The following is a 19120-nucleotide window of genomic DNA, read 5'->3' as shown; positions in this document are numbered from 1 at the left end:
GATATCACAGGGTCTAGGTTGCTTCAGGGTTGAGTATTATTTTCGTGAGTGTAGTCCTTGAAATTTGAAAACTGTGATAGGGTTTAGTTCTATTAATGCAAAGATATATATCCTGTCAACCTTATCCGAATTTATACACGCATTGTAATAATACCTGGTAGTGAGTGACGCACCACTCAAACTCAATCTCTCCTTCTAGACTTTTGTTTATTCTCCATTTTTCAGCCACTCATATTTAACTTGTTGGATACTATGGTATCAAATGTTGATATTAAATATTTGGCTTTCATTACTCCGTACCGAGTACTTTTTTCAATTTTCCATCGGCATCCTGACAAGTTGCCGAGGAATAGATGATTAAGCGGCCCAAGTTTGCCTCTCGGCGAAGAAGCCGAATCCCGACCAACTGTACTCTTACTGAACTTGTCCAGTTACTGTGTCTACAAACCGATCAATAGAGGGATATTGTTAGCCGAGGAATTATTTCATCCATATGCCTGTTGTTAGAAATAACCCTTACGGGCGCAACAAGAAGAAACCTGTCGCGTACGTCATGTAGTCCACAAAACCCTGAACATCGCTCTAATCTTTGTGCAGCTGCCACCGATGCCACTCTCACAAGGTCAAGTGCTCCGGCGAACAGCCTTGCGCTAGATGCAGTCAGGCCGGATGTGGAGACGAGTGTCAATATACCTTACGTGATCGGAAGCTCAAGGTTAATGAAAGGTACACTCCCCATTGGTTCTCAGTGGGCTTAGGGCTTAATCATATGCCCGTCTTATAGTTATATCGACCAACTTCTCTCAGAAAACACTCGGCTGAAAGAGCAGATTCGTACTTCATACACACCCAACCCTTCTCCAGCAAGTACCGCGGACACTACAGCACCACCACCACCACCAGAATCCTATCCTTCACTCCAAAATCCTCTGTTTGGAGAGCGGGCTTGGTTCTACCCGTATGACTCGAACGCTCCTCCAATCTATATGGGGGATGCTGCCTGCACCGCATTTGCAACGCGGTTACGGCAGTTTCTCACAGAGGATCCGAATACTGCCCATGTGGCACGTACTCAATATACCCCTGAGTCTTCCTTGCTGGAAGGTGAATCTCAATGGCCTAGCCTTGCTCAAGCCCGCTTACTAGTCAAGATTGCTTTCAACCAACTTAGTCGTGTCTACCATTTGTTCTTGCGCAAGTCCACTCTCGAGCAGCTGGAAAGTCTATATCGTCTACCGTCTCTGCGAGATGACCCGGCCTTAACATGCAAGTTCTTCTCTCTTTTTGCCTTGGGTGAGGTCTACTCTTCGCGGTCGATTTCGTCGCCAACCAGCCGAGTGCCAGGGACAAGGTACTACGTACGTGCGATGGGGATAATTCCAATTCTACCGGAAAGACCGGGATTGATCCACGTGGAAAGCTTACTACTGCTGGTGAGTGTCGTCAGTTATCTTTGAGCATGTCCTCTAACTGCGAACCAGTCATTATACTCATACTTCCTGAATAGACGGCATTCTGCCTATATACTAGTTGGAAGTGCCATGCGCCTGGGGCTATTCTTAGGGCTAAATCATAATATTCCTGCTCGGCAATGCGCGGATCCAACCGAGCGCGAACACCGTGTGCGCCTCTGGTGGGCTATTTATATCTTTGACCGCATGTACACGTCGAAAATCGGGCTCCCTCTCCAGATTCGCGACGACGATATCTATGTTGATCTCCCAGCAGCGGTTACCAGCCCCGACGCAGAAGAGCAATTCTCTGATACGGCATATCTAGTGTCTAGCATCCGTTTGGCCCGTATAGTCGGCCAGATCGTAGAGAAAATCTACACCCGCAAGCCACACCAGGAGTCATTCCTACAACGAGAGCAGCAGTTACTTCTCGCGTTGCAGGAGTGGGTTCAGTCTCTGCCAGCACATATCAAATTACCAGCTGTAGAGACTCCTCAGAAGCACGTCGTGTCTCTCCACTTGCAATTCAACCAGGTAAGTCTTACACACACACGCGTGTCGTGAGGCATGTCACTGACATGAATAAGTGTGTCATATTGGCCACTCGTCCGATTCTCCTCCACGCCTTATTCCAACAACGAGCCCACCGCGACAATCATGAAGACACCCCGCAGCCAGTCATCACATTGAGCGAGGCATGCATCCACGCTGCCCGGCATTCTCATACCCTGATAACCGAGGAGTGGGTAAACGGGTCACTGCCAATGTACGGGTACTTCTACGCACAGTACCTCTTCTCCTCCGCTATCATCCTGGTGATGTCAGGCCTTCTGCCCTCGATCGGCACGACGGCCGATCTAGAATTTCTGGAGACAGCCATCGAGATCCTTCGGCGAATGAAAGACCATGGTAATCTTGCTGCGGCAGAGTTTTACGAAAACCTGAAGCGAGTAAAGCAGTGTTTACCGAGCGGCTCTGGAAATAATGCTATCCCCCGCAGTTATACGCCTGAGCAGTCCCGTCTCTCAGTTGGAGATGCTGCTGCAAACGTGGACCACATTTTAGATTCGACCGCAGTTCCCGTTGTGGGCCTCACTACCGAAATGGCGTTTCTGGAACCGACAATGCAGGACTTCCTGGGCAGGACAAATAATGAGATGGACCTTATAAACCCGGGGGTGTTCTCGATAGAAGACTCTACTGGCATAGATGCCTGGCCTACTACCTTCTGGACATCATGAGTCTCCACCTATCTCTCATACTCATGCTTTTGGTCCATTTCAACAATGAATCTGGACAACTGGCATATCAAGCGTGGAACCAACACCGGCCTTATAGCTGACCGACAAAGACTATTCCGAATAACCTCGGGAGGTAGCAAAGGTACTAAATTGAAAGAAGCCCTGAATAAAGTCTTGCATCGGCCTTCTGGGCGGAAATGGGAGCATCTGGAAGCGGCTGCAGTGGCGGTGTACTGTTGATAACTATATCCACTTCTACCGGCCGTTTGAGGAGGCAGAGTATGCGAAAAGGGTTGAGGCAGGCCCCTCGTAACGCCGCCAGAGATTCTGCCGATATAATGCTCTACCGGTATAATGCGTTATTATAAGTAAATGAGGAACAATTACACCCATCCCGAGCGGAGAGTAATGAAAATTAATGCATTTGTGGCCTCGTAATTTCCTATCCAAAGTTCAATAAGATTTACATCTCCGACCACTGATGGAACGTCGAGTTCCTAGTAAGCCTCCGTAGCCTTTTACCACAAAAGTACAATGGAACAGCAAGGAGCATCGGCCCCATAGTCAAAGCAAACTCCACCATGGCAGGAGCAATAAAACCCTTCCTCGCACCCAAAGGCGCAACCCAATAACTCATACTAAACCCAATTGTGTTTTTAACAACCGTAGCAACGACCATGATCTCCCCGGACATGGGCTTATAGCAGTCGACCGCGTATGCAACGGCAATTGTCGGCACAGTAGTGACACTGAGCCCGGTGAGCCCGTACCCGAAAACAAGGATAATGGGCCATGGCCACTGGTGTTGATACCCTAATCCCCCAATAACATTCCCGATGGCAGTGGTGATGAAAAAGGGAATCAATGCCGGAAGACGCATCTCTGCCTCTCGAACGCCTCGATTCCGACGCGTGGCTTTGTCGGCTACCCAGTCCGAGAACGGTCCAGCAGTTAGAAGCCCTATGGTTCCACCGACGAAGAACGCAAAATTGCTATACCCGACAGCCCCCGAGGAGAAGTTATAGGGCGGCGCAGCTAGGATGGCAGATTCCGTCAGGTTAAAGAAGAGAAGTAGGTTCGCTGGCCCTGCAACGTTTAAGCCGGCCCAGAATATGATGGGGTAGAAGAATGCGCGAATGGGAGAGAAAATGTCGCGCATCAGAAAGCCTTTCCAGCGGGAGTCGGGCTTTTGGAAGAGCATGAACTGTTTCTTGGATGGTCGTCCCTTGCCGTATTGTGAACTGGTATTGGATGCTTCGTTGTCGTTTGGTGCCTGGATTGATTCTTGTGCGTCGTGCTTTTCGGTATTTGTGATCGGTGTTGGTTCGTCTACAGCTTCTGATTTGCCTCCGAAGGTCGCTGCTGAGCGTCGGTACTTTGTTTCGGGGAAGAATAATGCAAGGGTGATGATATTGAGGGCTGAAAGACCCAGTGATACCCAGAAGAAGCTTCGCCATCCATGCCTGTAGTTGGGTATTCCCTTAGCTGTGGTCATATATCTACAACTTACGGTGGTTCATCTGAAGCCAAATAAGAGATGAGCAGATGGGGATGGGCCATTACCTTTCTGCAATGTTGCCCGCAATCACTGGTCCCAAGAATAAACCAAAGAAATAGGACGTACTGCTCTTCAATTAGCTCCCTTGTCATGGAGCAGCATAGGGTGAAACCAACAAATAGATACCGGTCCACAACCCCCTTTCATGCAGAAAGAATAGATCTGCAATCACTTGCATCATGATACTCTCTGTCGTGGCCGTCGTAAGACCATTGACTACACGCGCTGCCAGAAAGGCCCTATGCGAAGTAGCAAGAGCTTCCCAGAGCACGGTAAGGAATGTCAGGACTGCCAAAGATATACTAGCCAACCTCCGCCCGAATATGTTCGAGAACGGAACGATGAGAAAGTTCGCATAGCCTAGACCGAGGATGCATCCTCCCGTGAGAAGGCCAAGCTGAGTTTCATTGAGGCCCCATTCCTTGCCCAACAATGGAAACATGGGTGCCATTGATAGCGAGGATTCGACCGCAACGAAGACATAAAGAAATTGGGAGATGATGACCAGATCTACTTCCCACCCATGTATTGTTAGAGCATTTGTTGGTCATTCGCTGTGTTTGGACAGGATAGGGCACTAACATTTCCAAGCAGGTGCCCAGTTGAGCGGATCGTTACTATTGTTCGAAGGCTGTGGAATGAGACTGGACGATGTCAGTTTCGAATACAACACATCTCAATTGAACTGGAGATAAGCCATACACAGTGTCACTTCTTCTGCCATGCTTCAAATGACGATCCTCAGCGTCGCGTAAAACATCTGTTCCCGGAACGATGTCTACTTGCATATCAGCCGGTCCCAAGGTTCCGCCTCCGCCACGGTGGATGTTGTTAGCCGTCATGACAGCTTCTTTCAGGGGTTAATTTGATATAAAAAACGGCGGATCAAGAACTGGCCCGGGAAATAAGGTGTGAAGAGAGCAGTGAGGGTCACGACTCTGGACGCAAGGGAGCCTGCTGATCAACGTTCTTCCCCAAGAAGAATGGAAGGGATTGACTTGTAGATAGTACAGCTTATCTGAGCTTACAGAGAGACCGTTTGGTCACATTCTGAACAGGGTTCAAATCAGCCATGGGGTCGGACATTAAACAGGCCGAGGACTGTCTATGTGGGTGGGCTGTAGCCATGACTGGCGTGGAAAATTGAACAATCCTGGTTCATAAACGATCTCGGCCTCCATCCCGTTTGAGGACGACCGTTATTGGCGTAAAGTGCTTATTGTGCTTAAGGCGGGTTGGAGGGCGTGTGCACTAATGGGTAGGAATATTTCTAGCGTTGCCATGACCCACAGCAGGTACCCAGATCCTTGTATACATTATATTAAATTTTTATTGCTGTGCATGACTAGTTTCCGATGGCCTTCCGTTCTCGACTCAACAGCCAAAGTACGAGCTACAGACAGTGCGACACTGCATTCATTTCGCGTCTCAGCGTCTTGTGCAACGATTGACGTGGCCTCCTTTACATGAAATGATACATATGTTAGCCAGTCACCTTTAGTACAGCCATATATTTCGGATAATGTGAGGATTCCGTCGGACTTGGCCCACACTTTACTATTTACCTAGTAGTATGAAGTGGTGCTGCCATGGTGATCATTATTTAAATCTCATACCATAAGATCATGCGCATATCCAAGTGACACCATGAAGAACCACAACCCCATCATATCCTTTCGTGGGGAAGTACCTGCCCGTAAGGTTCCCCATGCTCTCTCGATCCCGCCGGCACTTCGTATGTTAAGCTGATATCGGTTGTCTTGACGATTGTACCATCCTCGACCGACAGGATATTCTCCTCGCTTCCCTTCCCATTGACAGTGCTCACCAACAGGTCCGTCCCGTGGGGATGTGGCTTGGGTGCTTTTGGCATGTGTTTGGACGGACGGGAGTAGGACTGCAATTCTGTCCCATCACGGCTATGTTTATTGTATCGCCCAGTCGCCGATCGTGCGCTGGTCAGGATTTTGTGGAATATAATCATCAGGAGAGGACGGATTGGAGGAATGCATCCGACGATAAGGATAACCCACATCTCCGTTCTAGTGTACATGAGAGTCAGCGTTGCAATTCACGGCTATCTCCTCGATGAGACTTACTCATTCCATGTGATGAGCTGAGACAAGTAGTCTATTATTGATGTCAGAAGTATGAGTGTATACGTGCGATTGCCATTCGATTCCACGGATTGGTGGTAAGGTGACTTACACGTTACATTTTCGGTCTTGGAGAGCACGCGGAGGTAGGTTGTTTTAACAATGGAACAAATGCATGCGCTTGTATTCTATCGTGAGCAAGTTGCTTGTCTTTCGACCAAAGGATGCAGTGCGCTTACATCACTCCCAACCCCATCAATATGCAGAGCCCAGTCTTCACTGGTAATCTGAGCTGTACGTTCCAGAAAAAGCTGACCGGGTATAAGGCAAGGATAAGATCGCACAAAGCAGACCAGCCTAGAAGATGCCAGCGAAGTCAGTCTCAATCGTTTCCACCGTCCTATGGACTAGAGAAATCATACTCCCTTGGAAAAAAGCACAATTCTGAGTGCGGAGATAATCACAAGTCCCAGGATGTCTGTCATCCCATAGCTTGCTCAACGGTTGGCACTGAGTCAACACGATAATTATAATGATAACATTGATCACAAGATTACTGAATGCCACTATCCATAGTATCGCTACTTTCCAGCGGTCCTCGGGGCCATGGAGATGCTGCAGAAAAGCAACAATGGCTAGCTTCCCCATCGCGATGGCGAAAAGAGCCGACAACTGGTTCACCCAACTCCATTTTATGGCCATAGCAGCCTGATCTTGTGTCAGGATTGTCGAATCTTGACCGAGGCCGTGGAGGATGCTCAGGGTTAACGCGATAAGACTCTCGGTGCCAACGGCCTGAAACCATTTGAGGATGTTTACCCCGATTAGTCTTCAACTTTTCTTGTGGGGTGGCATATTCGAACAGAGAAAAGGGGTTATCATACAAAGGTGAAAAGTGTTAGATATAGATCGATCCGGGTGCGCCGCGTTATTCGCAGTGTCGTGTACACCCGTGCCAGCAATAGGGAGAGTGCAATGGCGAATTCCACCCAAGTAACAATCAGAAGAGTCGGGCCGTGACCTCCCACTAGGTTTACCATATCTTCAAAAAGATTTAAAGGCAGGGAGAAGTGATAGGAATGAAAGTGCATAACATAACATTGTTGATGTATACTTGAAGATCAGAGATCAAGGCGGGACAGACTTATAAAAGATGGATCATTTAACATTGGATATGCAAAATCATTTCAGTGATCGAAAAGACAGGCACAGCAATCCCTTCTCTCCCGAGCCTCTGACCATAGAAAATGAATTAACTGTTTGATCTTACACGGGATTGTACGTAAAGGCCAGGGAGCATCCCGGTAGTTAGTAACACTATGCTCAGTGCTAATATAGACATGTACACCGTGGCGTGAGTACTATCGGTCTGTGATTAAAGAGCCCCCTGGCTATATATGTGTCTCTTTAATTTGCTCCAAAGTGTCTGCTGCAGGCGTGCCTTGATTTGTGCGTGGATGGGCCATAGAGTATGTGAAATATGCACACGCACAATCTCCTAAAAGACGGAGACTCCGTGGTTGCAACAGTGATGGGCAGTACTTTCCTTAGTCCCTACATGGTCAATCGTTGTTCCGAGTTTGCTCCATCATACCACTGCAGGGATTCAGCTCCGTTACGGAATTTCGCAGCGCAGCCGATCCACTCATGTTGCGCCGCGAGAAGAATACAGTGTGCAGGGTCCTAAAGGACAAAAACAACACCCGCCAACCATCTCACTATCGATGCTTCACCAACTGCAAAGGGTATAATACTCACTATCACCTTAGGTGTGTGTATCAATGAGCACGAGCTCCAATCCAGCAGACACCAATCAATTGATTGACGGTAGATAGCCAGACCCTGGCCTGGGCCTCTTTTATTGTCAAGTCAGGAGAGACCATTTGCCAAGTCCGAGTCCAGCCCTAGAGTACTACCCTGACCCTGGAATTCCATTACTGACTTGGGACGACTGCAGGTCATCACGTCCAGGATGAAGTCTCCAAACAGGGCTCCTCGGCTAAATGGTCTCCCCGATGCTTTTATACCACCACATTGATGTTCGACATCATATATTCAGAACTAGCCTACACCTTCTCAGCCAAAACTCAAGTCTGAACAGAATTATAAGCGATTTGAAACGCGTTTACCTTATAAGCGATTTCCCGTACGGCTGCGCGTAGATAATTGTGATTGTTAATTTATTTCGATGGTTGGGCGCATTTCGAGTTGATCGAGGCTAGATATGTTAACTGATAGATAGAATGCATCGCACAAGAGGAATGAGCAAATAATCATTTTCAATGGTAAATACAAGTGAACTGGACCACTCCGGTCAGTTGTATTGTTGGTATCTGTAGCGCAGGGAGCATAATCGACAAGTTTTGGATTTAGTAGTGAACATCAAAGAAGTACAAAAAAGTCGCTCATGCAGAAAAATCCAAGACCTTTACTCAACCAATACCAAAACTCCAAATATGCAATCCTTTGTGGGACACAACGCCAGTCAGTCCGACATTAAAACACTCATACATACAAGCCGTTAGCGGATGATAGGAAAGGGGCGTAAATGAAGAATAAAAAGAGGAGTTGGAGAAACTTAAAAGAAGGGTAAAAGAGAAAAAGAAAAGAGAAAGAAAGAAGGAAAAGGGTAGACAGAGGGGGAGAAATCATCCGGTAATAGCTTTTCTTTTCAGTACTCCAAGTTTCTCAAGCTTCTTCCAAGCGTGATCTATGTCGGAGCCTGGTTCGAGCGTGGGACGCAATTGCAATCCATCCAAAATTTTGAGGGAGCCGCCTGTTCCCGCATACAGCATCAGCTCAAATACTCTGCGTCGAAGCCGTGTCGGCTCATCCAAGTGGGACAGATATTTCTGGTCGGCCTGGGGGTCCGCTGGCGGCAAAGTGTATGGGTCGTTGATTTCGACATCTTTGTCGGCGATATGTTCATCATCCTTTTCATGAATAACCGAACGCTCTAAGTCCTCAGCGTGTCCAAACTCAGCAAGCACAGATTGGATATCTAACCCAATTTGCTCACGTTGGCCGGGCTCATCTTCTACCTTCAAATCCTTTGCGTCCCCGACTCTGCCGCTTCCAGTGACAGCTGGAGGATAAAATCGGACTGTAAGCGGGTTGCCTCTTATATCTACCTTTTGAAGGGTAGAAACCTTATTCTTGTTTGTTCTTCCTATCCGACTCAAGACTTGACAGAGTCTCCTCAACCGAACAATGCAGTTGCTGGCAATGGTCAGGCGAGAAAGGCAGTTCAATCCAGCCAGTTCATTGATGCCAGCCAGGGAGTTGAAGTTCAAGTTGAGAACCCTGACGTTCGGAAAGTTGAGAGCAAAGTCTGCGGGGAGGCTTTGGATACTGCAAGATGCAACATCGAGCAGCTGCAGGCCTGAAAGAGGGCTGGACGGAGACAGGCACTGCAAAGACAGCTTATTACAAGACAGGAAAACTTTCCGAACGTCTTTTACCAGACCCAGGTCCACGTCAAAAAACCCACCATTGTGCTCACCTGTATTCATCTGCTCACGTGCAGAGAAGACGTCCAAGCCTGCACATTGTTCAAGTCCCGACACTGTGAATAGATAGTTGTGGTCGAGGTAGAGAAGGGTAAGTGACGGAAAAGCTGCAACATCCAGGCTATGCAGTTGATTACTGGAGAGTCGTAAGGATGATAGGTATGGCATAGGTGCCGATGGAGCTACTCTAGCCAGCTGATTGAAACTAAGGTCGAGCTTTGACAATGCTGAGAGCGACTCGATATTTTGTATTGACATCAGTTGGTTATGGCTGAGATCTAACTCTTCCAAGCGAACCCTATAAGAGCAAATGAGTCAGTTGTCCTGTAGCAATCTGGGCCGGAATAAGGGTACTTACAGCTCTGAGTCTTCAAAATCGACAGTCGTCAAGCTATTGTTCCGCAACTTCAGGCTTAGAAGTCCGTCCAGTTCGAAAATGCCATCAATGTTTCGGATATTGTTGTCTTCAGCTTTTAGTTCTCTCAGGTGAATCAGACTACTGAATCCATCCAGGCTCTCCAGCTCGTTACCAGAAATATCCAGATATTGCAGGTTCACTAAGTGGCCCCAGGCTGTTAGATTGGAGAGGCAGTTATGCGATATTCTCAGAGTCCTCAGAGTTGGAGGCACCCCACTCAACTGTCCAATATTGTTGTTAGACACATCCAAATCTTCAAGGCGAGGACAAAAGTCGCAAAGTTTGTGAAGCGTGATCAAGCCTTTGTGGCGAAGGACCAAACGTCGAACATGCTCCCAGTAAGGCTCAAAAGGTTCGACTTCCGTAATATGCTTTACTAACTCTTCAGTTGCCAGAGCAAATGTCCCATGCACCTGACGCAAAGACCTAGGGTGAGTGCGCTGAGCCACATAGCTAAGTTCTAGTTGTAGAGAAGGGTCAATTTGGTGGACAGTAAAGTCAGGCAAAGGACTCAAATAGAAGCTATGATTCGTGTCATGGTCCATATCACGGAGGCACATAAGCGAGTTTTCGGCCTGACTCTTAAGCGGGGTGGATAAAGCATCATTGCCCTGTCGGACTAAGCTCAGACTATCGCCTTGCTCTTCATTTGTCTCATCTATTCTGGAAATAGCGTGGCGATGGGAGGCTTGCTCCGAGGTGTATGTGTGATTAGCCGCCGTTTCAGGTTCTTGACCGGCTCTGCGGAGCTTTGACGGACTTTCATCGTCGCTATATGCGATATGTGAAACGAGGGGTGATGAGAAACTTATCGTGACCACACGAGCTTGTTGTTTTCCGTCTTTTTGGCGCCTTGGTGGCTTCGATAAGTGACCCTCATGAAGCTGGATTTCGTGTTCAACCTCGCTGGAGGATGCTCTATTGCCTTGGGTTTCAGAGCCCCACGAGGTCACTCCAGTCGCCGAGTGCGGAATACTAGAGTTGGAGCGAGCCGATTTAGACTGCAAAGAACTAGCAGCAACCGACGGCTCACCATCCTTGGTTCCCGGCCGAACCACTGAACTGGGAGAGCCGGTCTTCCGACTTAGCGGACTTTGGTCATTGGCATCTTCTGGCAGAACAGAGTCCCCAGTCCGTTCTGGGGAAGGCGAGTTTTGCATCCTCATCATTTCTTGCAATTCGTCAACACTAAGATCGGGTATATCTCTGAATGGATCATCCTCACTGTCTTCGCCTTTGGGCTTTTCGAAAGAAACTTCGGACTTTCCCCTTATCCACTGATGTCTGTGGCGGTCGTAAGTCAGGCCGTTCACCTGTTCTGGAATCAAATGAGAAACTATGTCGGACGATAGGACACCTTTAGCGTGTGAGCTTTGTGAAGACCCGGTAGGCACCGAACGTGCACTAAGGCTTTTAGCTGATATTTGAGTGTTAAAGGTCAAGAGACCGGGTAGGTCGTCATCTTCACCAGAAGTAGGCGCGGATGATTTACGTTGGCGCTGCTCAAATACGTCATCTGCCGGTTGCATCTTCTCAAACGCCTGGTTTGTCGCAGCTTCATCATCTTGCTCGATATAGTCTTCGTCGGTATCCACTCGAGAAGGCGAATCTTGTTGGTTCTTGAAGCTCAGCGAGGTGACAGAGGCGTTGTCGCCCAGCTCCAAGTCATCATGTTCTTGGAACTTCTTGAGGTGGCTTAGAATTCGAGGGTTTGTCTCTTTTTGCTCTCGCAATTTCCGCATATCGACTCCCTCTCGACTCGGGGGACGCGAGAACTCTTCCCTAGTAGATTCATCTTCGTAACTTTCACTTTCGTTTTTGTCTTCTGCCTCGGACTCTTCTACACTCGACAAGCCACCTACGTTCCTGCCCTTTGACCTGATAATGTCCATGATCTTTGTGGCTTCGTTAAGAAAATCTTGAGTTGTGATTGACCCCTTGCGAATTTCTTCATGGATACCAGTAACTTTGACCACTGGCACATTCGTCTCCGGCGGGGAGTTCTCATCATTGTACACAACATCAGGTTCATTTTTACTTGGTGAAGATCTTTTCCTTGTAGAGCCTCTTGTTTGGCTCGGTGTTGGCGTCCTTGGGCGGTCGGATGACTGGGGCCGAAGCAGACTGTCACTGTCATATCGCAGACCGTGTTGCATAAGGCTTCTCTGTAATAATGACAAGTTATCAATTGGCTGGTTGGACAGTACTGCTTCTTCCTGATCCTCCCCTGCTATGATGTGAGATCGCAGAAATGTTCTGCGTCTCTTTGGGTTTGGGTCTTTGGCAGGACTCCCAGGATTCCACTCTGGCTCTACTTGTTCAGGATTCTCCAGCGCAATCGGATCTCGGTTTTTTGACGCATTAAATCCACGGTCTATGTTCGATGACCTGCCCGTCGAGTTATGACTGTTAGTCTCTGAGCGACGGCTCGACTCTCTATGCGAGGGACGTCGTAAATACCGTCGCCGCCGCGACAAAGGACGGAGCTCTCCATCAGGGGCATCACTACTTAGCAACTTTGGCTCGTAAGGACTCGTGTCTGCGAAGTCAAAGTTATCTAATTGGCCATCACCGAACCGACTAAGGCGAGAATTTGCTGTATTCCGTGATCGCGGCCGTTCAACCCTTCTGATAGAACTTTCACCCAGCATATCGTGCCTTGCGCTTAAGAAACTTCGGCTCTCGCCCTTCCGTCGAGCTTCTTCTGAAGGCGAGGCAGGCTCGTCTTCTTCTGATAAACCACCAAAGGTTTCTTCAAACTGGCTCATCCGTCGTAGAAGCCTGTTGTTTGTGAAAGTATCATGATTTCCAAAGAGCTTCAAGGGGCTCCCTGAAGAGGGCATGACTTCACTCTTATCATCCCCAAGTATCGGGGCTTTTAAATGAGCTGACGACGGTCTAGGCAGAGTAGGTGGATCAAGTATGGGATTTGTCCGATTATAGAAAGGTGGCGAACTTCGAATCCTTGAGTTGGCGGCAAAAAAAGGAGATAATCGCTGGGAGGTGAAGGTTGGTGGAGAAAGTTGATGCTTGTGAAAGGAGCTCTCGTTTGGATACTGCTCTCGGCGCAAGTTGCCGAAAGGCCCACGGCCTCGATAATCTAAAGTCCCCATAGAGAGATCCTGAGGTAGCGAATGACTTGTAACATCGAAGATGTCTTCTTCCGGGGGTAGATCGATAGTAAATTCGGTGTGTTGATTTAATAAAACACTGTCACTTGCCCTTGAATCGGGGCGCTCATAAGGAGGTAGAGAGAGTTTCTGAAGCTTGCTTGTGACTTGCTTCAATGCTGACCGTATAACCTCTGACGTCGCGTTGCCCTCCACTGTGTTGGTGCGTGAAAAGGTGATAGGCGTGATGCCCTCATTGCGAAGGTCCTCCAGTCCAGTGGCGGACCTCATCTGGGTATCGTCATGGGTAACAAATGAGCTGTCATTGAAGTTTGAAGGAGGTTCCTCAGGATCTTTTGATATTTCCAAAGTTGCATTGGGTGATCCTTCCGGGCTGTCGCTAGGCTTCGCATTCAGCTGTAACTGAGAAGTAGGCCCTGGTGGCCTATCTTCCTCATTTGACGCATTTGTAGCATCGTTCTTGTCGGTGTCCTGTGCCTGCGATGACCTCTGAGGGCTTGTAGAGGGGTCTTTATCCGAAGGATTACCGAAATCCCACAGATCGTCCCTTTGTTTCATCTTCGGAATCGCCTCATGCTGCGTCTTCTCAGATCCTGGTGTCGGAGGTTTGAAAACACCTTCTAAGCCGATAGGAGCGAACAAGTCACGCTGCTCTCCCGTGGGTATCTCACCCCGAACCAGCCTTTTCCGCCATTCGGGAGTGCCCTCTTTGGTTTTGCCCTTCTTCGGTTTCACCTGCACTGTGCTTTGTTGGCCGGATTGCGTGGACGCATTGGATACAGATCGCAGGGGTGACCTGGAGTCCATGGCCGGTTTCTGCTTACGCGCCGAGGGCAGATCTGGTTTCGGGGTTTTCTTCGTCTTGTCCGGTGCGGGGGATCGTAACTTGGAAGGGGTCTTCGGGGTTCGAGGCGTCCTGGGGGTCGGTGGTTCTCTCCTCACAAAATGACAAGGGCGGGATACCTTTTTCTTCTCAGCGGTGGATGGTTCAATCGATCGGCGCGTGGGTACAGGAATGCGACTAGGAGAACTCGGTAGGCCTGGTAAGCTCTGTAAACTGGTGCGACGGGAATGATTTGCGGATCGCGCTGGCACCGGGCTGGTGGGAGTTCCTGGTATAGGCACCCAGTCGTCTGAAAGGTTGTCGAGCCATGGTTGGTTGCTCATTGTCGGTTTGCTTTATGACCGCAGTGTTCGCGCGTCGCGATCCCACAGTTGCAGTGAATGCAAACAGAAAGGTAATAATAACATAGAGTCCCCACTCATGCAGCTGCAATATCCGTCAAGGAAGGGGGAAATCTTAATATATAATTAAACATGGAAGTTCAGAGGGGTTGGGTAGTAAGTTGTTGTAGCATAATTCTGGTTTTATTATTTGAAGTGGAGTTTGAGGCGCTTTGAATTAACAAGCAGATCGATAAGTTAGTTCGTTTTGGGTGGTCCGGGCAACCCCAGAAGTATACCTTAAAAAAGAGAAGTTTCCACCTGTTCCACCAACAACTCTTGACTAAAAAAATGAAAAAACAAGGGAAAGGTAGAAAAAAAGAAAAATCGACCACACAGTAGATAGATCTATCATTCCCACGCGCATCCCCCATATATCAATTTTTGCTTTTTTCTCTATTGCACTTATCCATGTCAACTCACTCGTGCCTTACGTCGGGGAAATTCCGCTATAACCCAAAGCAGAAGTCATTGAGATTTCCCACCATTTTTGTCCAAAAAAAAAAAAAAAAGGATGTACGCTACTCCGTACATACATCCACTACAGAGTATGTGTTGGCAGTGGAAACTGGATTGAATTGCTGAGGGCCAATGGAAGTGAGGAGGAGCATAAGTCCTCATCCTACTGGCAGGCCACAACCCGCTGCAAGGCATCAATATGGATGCCAGGGCTCCAAGTGTTTCGGGCAATTTAATTTGGTAAACATGAGTTGGACATTATTGTCAGGACCAAAACATGTGCATGTATTCTTATTGTTCATCAATGGCAATTGATTCCACCAGAATTGATGTCGCCCCTTTATTCTTCATTCTTTTTATCCCTCTTTCTTTATTTTCTTTTATTATTATTATTATTATTTTTTTTTTTTTTTTTTTTTTTTTTTTTTTTTTTTTTTTTTTTTTTTTTTTTTTTTTTTGGAATTTTTTCCTCGCTCATTTGTTGATGGACTTTCGATCAATTAAGGCAGTTAGCTTCAACCCATCCCGCTATTTGTTGTCAGTTTGTTTCATTTTAGGGGGGAAAACTTCCAATCCGACCTCCAACCTGTATCCTCTACCCAACGGCATACGACCACAGTTCAAGGTTAGCGCACAAGAGTTGTACCTCCGTCTTCACGAAGTTGATAGGTATTGCTCGTTAAATCTTCATACTTCGCATATTCCAGTTCCAATATTTCTGCCATGCCAGATACAATGAGGATTTTGTCTATTCTCCAATGGCAATCTAGAAGGGCGGTGCTTGGGCGGGCTATTCTGTTAGTTTATCTCCATTGAATTCCACTGTATCAGGAAAGAATTGTCTGGATTTGTCTGCAAGACCCCAATACTTCTTTATCTCATAGATATTAGATCCCGATAATACACTATAACTTAGCAACCCGCAAAGCTTTAGTTTAGTTATACTATCTTAAACTAGTGATTTCTGTTCTTATACTACGCCGGCTGAGCAATTCAATTATTTGAACAGTTCCAGCAGTTCCAGCAGTTCAAGCTAGGGATAGAGTATAGAAGTAAGATTTATAAATAGGCAGAGAGAGAAATTAGAATTAAGGAAGAGCGTAGAATACAAAATAGGCGTACTACCATACAATATAGTAGTACTACAGGTGTATAAGAATACAATCACGTGTTACTTGAATGAGCGGCCAATCAGAATGCAGAAGCCTGGAAAACCACCCAGAAATTGCAGAGCGGCCGGGCGCTTTGCAAATAATCCGCATTTAGCTTTGTCCAACACTAGAAGTGTCAACATCGTCGGGCCTTCAATAATCCAGCATCCACCACGTTGCTGCGGGAATCAGTGGCGGGCGCGTTAAGTGGTTTGCTTCGCGTGACCACACCGGAACTTCCACAAGAGCTAAGAAAAGCTTTGATCTGACGCAAATGGAGCATTATCGGTCCATTACCATTGCAGTACCCAACAACACATTGTTGCAAAAGATATGAGGATCTCTCAGCCGCTCTCAACCTTCAAGTTCTCGGTCGCTCAAATGCAGTCAGTATTCGACTGCTGCTGCACAGTAAACAATCATACCCATTGATGATTTCATCCCACCCAGATGCCACCTCGTCGACCGGTGTCGCCGCTTACTCTGGAAACATGCTCTCCGCCGACATCCGATCTAGACAACAGTGGTCTTCTTGGCTCCGACGATGAACTGAATGACGAGGAGCTTGATGCGCAACGTCAGAGGATTGAGAAACTTGCCGAGTCATATCTCCAGGGCAAACCCCTCTTCATTCTCTCCGCTTCTCTACGGGGGCGCTTCGATGAAGGCTGGGTAAACCCTTGGAAAACCAATAGAAAACGAACGATACCGCCTGACCACAAGACGATACGGCCGCCCAAAGAGCCCGAGATTCCAGCTAGCCCTGTGATACATGAAACCAACTCTCGGAGAAGAAGAACATACCAAGAGCCCCGGGAAAAACGCGATTCGAGGCCACCCACTGTCGCTCCAGATTCAGATGTCCGTTTTTCGGGTCACAGTAGAGATGCTTCTGCTCCCCTCGGTCGCTCGCGTGATAAACGAAAAAGGAAGTCAGTTTCTCCGAGCACGCCTCGGACGTCAATACCGTGGGCGAGGCCAGTTGATTCGAACGCACAGTTGCAGCTTTCCAGCACTTTGAAACACACAAGTGAAGCTTGGTTAAAGAAAGACCGGAAACAGGTTAGCTTTCAAAATGTTGACCCCCCCACATCACCAACAACAACATTGTCATCCCGCTACTCAACCAAGAGTCGCGCCTCTAAAGACGCTAGAAACAACAGCCAGACTACATCTTTTGAGCATCAAGACGGATCCTTTTCAGAACGTCGCACATCATTTTCCCCTGAACATGATGGCCCCGATCCTGACCCTCTCGATGTCAGCCGGATCCCAAACAGCATCGCCTCTTCCCCTGCCAAGCAGCAGGACCTTCCCGGTCTTGGAATTGAAGCGGCCACATCCGGTGCCGTGAGGCAAGGCCCTTCATTTTGTGTCCTAGCGCCATCGTCGCATCTACCGCAATTTGAGTACCGTCGGAGGAAGCCCCGTGTCTCCAACGAAACAAGAAGCTCTAAATCCCCTATCGCCGGGGATATGGACGCTGAAGAAGCGCCACGCCCATCAGATTGCACAAAAGGTAGCCAACCTGCAGAGAAAGAGGCATTATCTCCACAAGATATGTTTTTGGCTCATCCCAATCGACATAGCCGGTCTGAGGTCGACAAAGACCCTAAAGACCTTTTCATTTCTACTAGCACTACAAAAGCGATTGGCAATATATCTGTTTCTCAGTCGGCGAAGTTTCGATCTACAAGCACTGTGAATAAGGGGAACACTAGTGAGAGGTTACCGTCAGCTCAACAAGTGCATGCAAACCCAACCATGACAGACATCACGTCCTTGCACTCGATTGCAGTACCAAGAAGCAACTCAGAGTATGACGGTGACACCATCCCCGATCCTCAATTCTCTACTCAGGCGGCTCTCCTTCACGCACAGAGGTCGTTCCAGAATGACCTCGACAGCCCGGAACATGATATAGCATATCCAGAGAGGCAGCACACTCCTAATTCCTCCAACCTTTCTTCGCCTATAGCGAAGGATACTACTCCTTTCCATCGACTGTCCACACCCAATAGAGCTGGGGCAAGTAGTGGGGTCAAGGCACCTATGACTGCCGGCCAGTGGCAAAGCACCCAGTGCATGATTGATGCGGTTACGCCGTTTACCTTCAGTACAGAAAAGAAGCCAAACCGTCGGACTATGTCCCCAGTGAAGCACTTAACAGGTAGAAAGAAATTAAAAACTGCCAGCTTTAAACTATCATCACCACCCTCGTCAGCTTCTAGTGAGGTACATTGCGAACAGGACAATAGTTACATACACTCAAGTCCTCTTCACCGTCGGTCTCCTGGGCATGAGACACAGCATAGCGTTCTCCCAATGACATTAACGGGGACAACACCACCCACCGCTCAGGAAGGGCAGCAGGGCTTTCCAGGTGCCGACAGCTTTAACCTTACTCAGGCGATCGCCGATGCAGGCAGCTGGCTGCAGCAGAGCTTCGACCTCAATAGGGATCTCAAACTCTGTGAAACTTCCAAGTCTGGTCCAACTTCTTCGACTGGCACACGGCAATCTGCAATGGGCGCGGATGGTAAAAAGTGACAGACATCATATAACCAGGCTTTTCAAGTGTTCATAAATCATATATCACATTTTCCCAGACGGAAAACACGACGGAGCTGGTCTTCCCTCGAGGCGGCAGTCCTCTGTGTCTCTATATTTGGCCTTCTCATTTTTCAAGATTTCACCTGTGACGCATTTACGATTTGATACTTTGTAAATAGAGATATATACCCTCGCTAGCCACCAGTCCTTTCTTACAGTCGCATATTGTCAAATGCTCTAGACATACAATCTGATTATTCTAGTAGACTGTGCTCAGATTACCTATCTGCATAGCGATTGGAAATTATATTTCATGGCACAGTCCC

General features: G+C 47.9%; 5 protein-coding genes across 5 annotated transcripts; 2 read left to right on the top strand and 3 right to left on the bottom strand.

Moving 5' to 3' along the window:
* Nucleotides 1-493: 493 nt before the first annotated feature.
* Nucleotides 494-2695, top strand: BDV37DRAFT_277536 (transcription factor domain-containing protein; the record flags this gene model as incomplete). Its single annotated transcript, XM_032085790.1, has 5 exons — nt 494-546; nt 598-726; nt 785-1433; nt 1482-1988; nt 2042-2695. 5 exons carry the CDS (start codon nt 494-496, stop codon nt 2693-2695), a joined length of 1992 nt encoding a protein of 663 aa, XP_031947203.1.
* Nucleotides 2696-3158: 463 nt separating this feature from the next.
* BDV37DRAFT_277535 (major facilitator superfamily domain-containing protein) lies at nt 3159-5095 on the bottom strand (the record flags this gene model as incomplete). The annotated part of the gene is made up of 5 exons (XM_032085789.1): nt 3159-4158; nt 4259-4318; nt 4370-4763; nt 4836-4897; nt 4956-5095. 5 exons carry the CDS (start codon nt 5093-5095, stop codon nt 3159-3161), a joined length of 1656 nt encoding a protein of 551 aa, XP_031947202.1.
* Nucleotides 5096-5919: 824 nt separating this feature from the next.
* On the bottom strand, nt 5920-7389 carry BDV37DRAFT_277534 (uncharacterized protein; the record flags this gene model as incomplete). The annotated part of the gene is made up of 6 exons (XM_032085788.1): nt 5920-6295; nt 6353-6383; nt 6462-6529; nt 6589-6706; nt 6772-7144; nt 7234-7389. 6 exons carry the CDS (start codon nt 7387-7389, stop codon nt 5920-5922), a joined length of 1122 nt encoding a protein of 373 aa, XP_031947201.1.
* A 1300-nt stretch (nt 7390-8689) lies between these two features.
* Nucleotides 8690-14737, bottom strand: BDV37DRAFT_235277 (uncharacterized protein). The gene is made up of 2 exons (XM_032080472.1): nt 10217-14737; nt 8690-10156 (listed from the first exon to the last, which is right to left on the bottom strand). The coding sequence occupies exons 1-2, from the start codon at nt 14572-14574 to the stop codon at nt 8998-9000; spliced, it is 5517 nt and encodes a 1838-aa protein (XP_031947200.1). The 5' UTR covers nt 14575-14737; the 3' UTR covers nt 8690-8997.
* Nucleotides 14738-16377: 1640 nt separating this feature from the next.
* BDV37DRAFT_235276 (uncharacterized protein) lies at nt 16378-19025 on the top strand. The gene has a single exon (XM_032080471.1). The coding sequence runs from the start codon at nt 16692-16694 to the stop codon at nt 18789-18791; it is 2100 nt and encodes a 699-aa protein (XP_031947199.1). The 5' UTR covers nt 16378-16691; the 3' UTR covers nt 18792-19025.
* Nucleotides 19026-19120: the final 95 nt, after the last annotated feature.

The sequence above is a fragment of the Aspergillus pseudonomiae genome (assembly GCF_009193645.1).
Source record: "Aspergillus pseudonomiae strain CBS 119388 unplaced genomic scaffold BDV37scaffold_1, whole genome shotgun sequence".
Lineage (NCBI taxonomy): Eukaryota > Fungi > Ascomycota > Eurotiomycetes > Eurotiales > Aspergillaceae > Aspergillus > Aspergillus pseudonomiae.
This window is presented reverse-complemented; position numbering and strand designations above follow the sequence as displayed.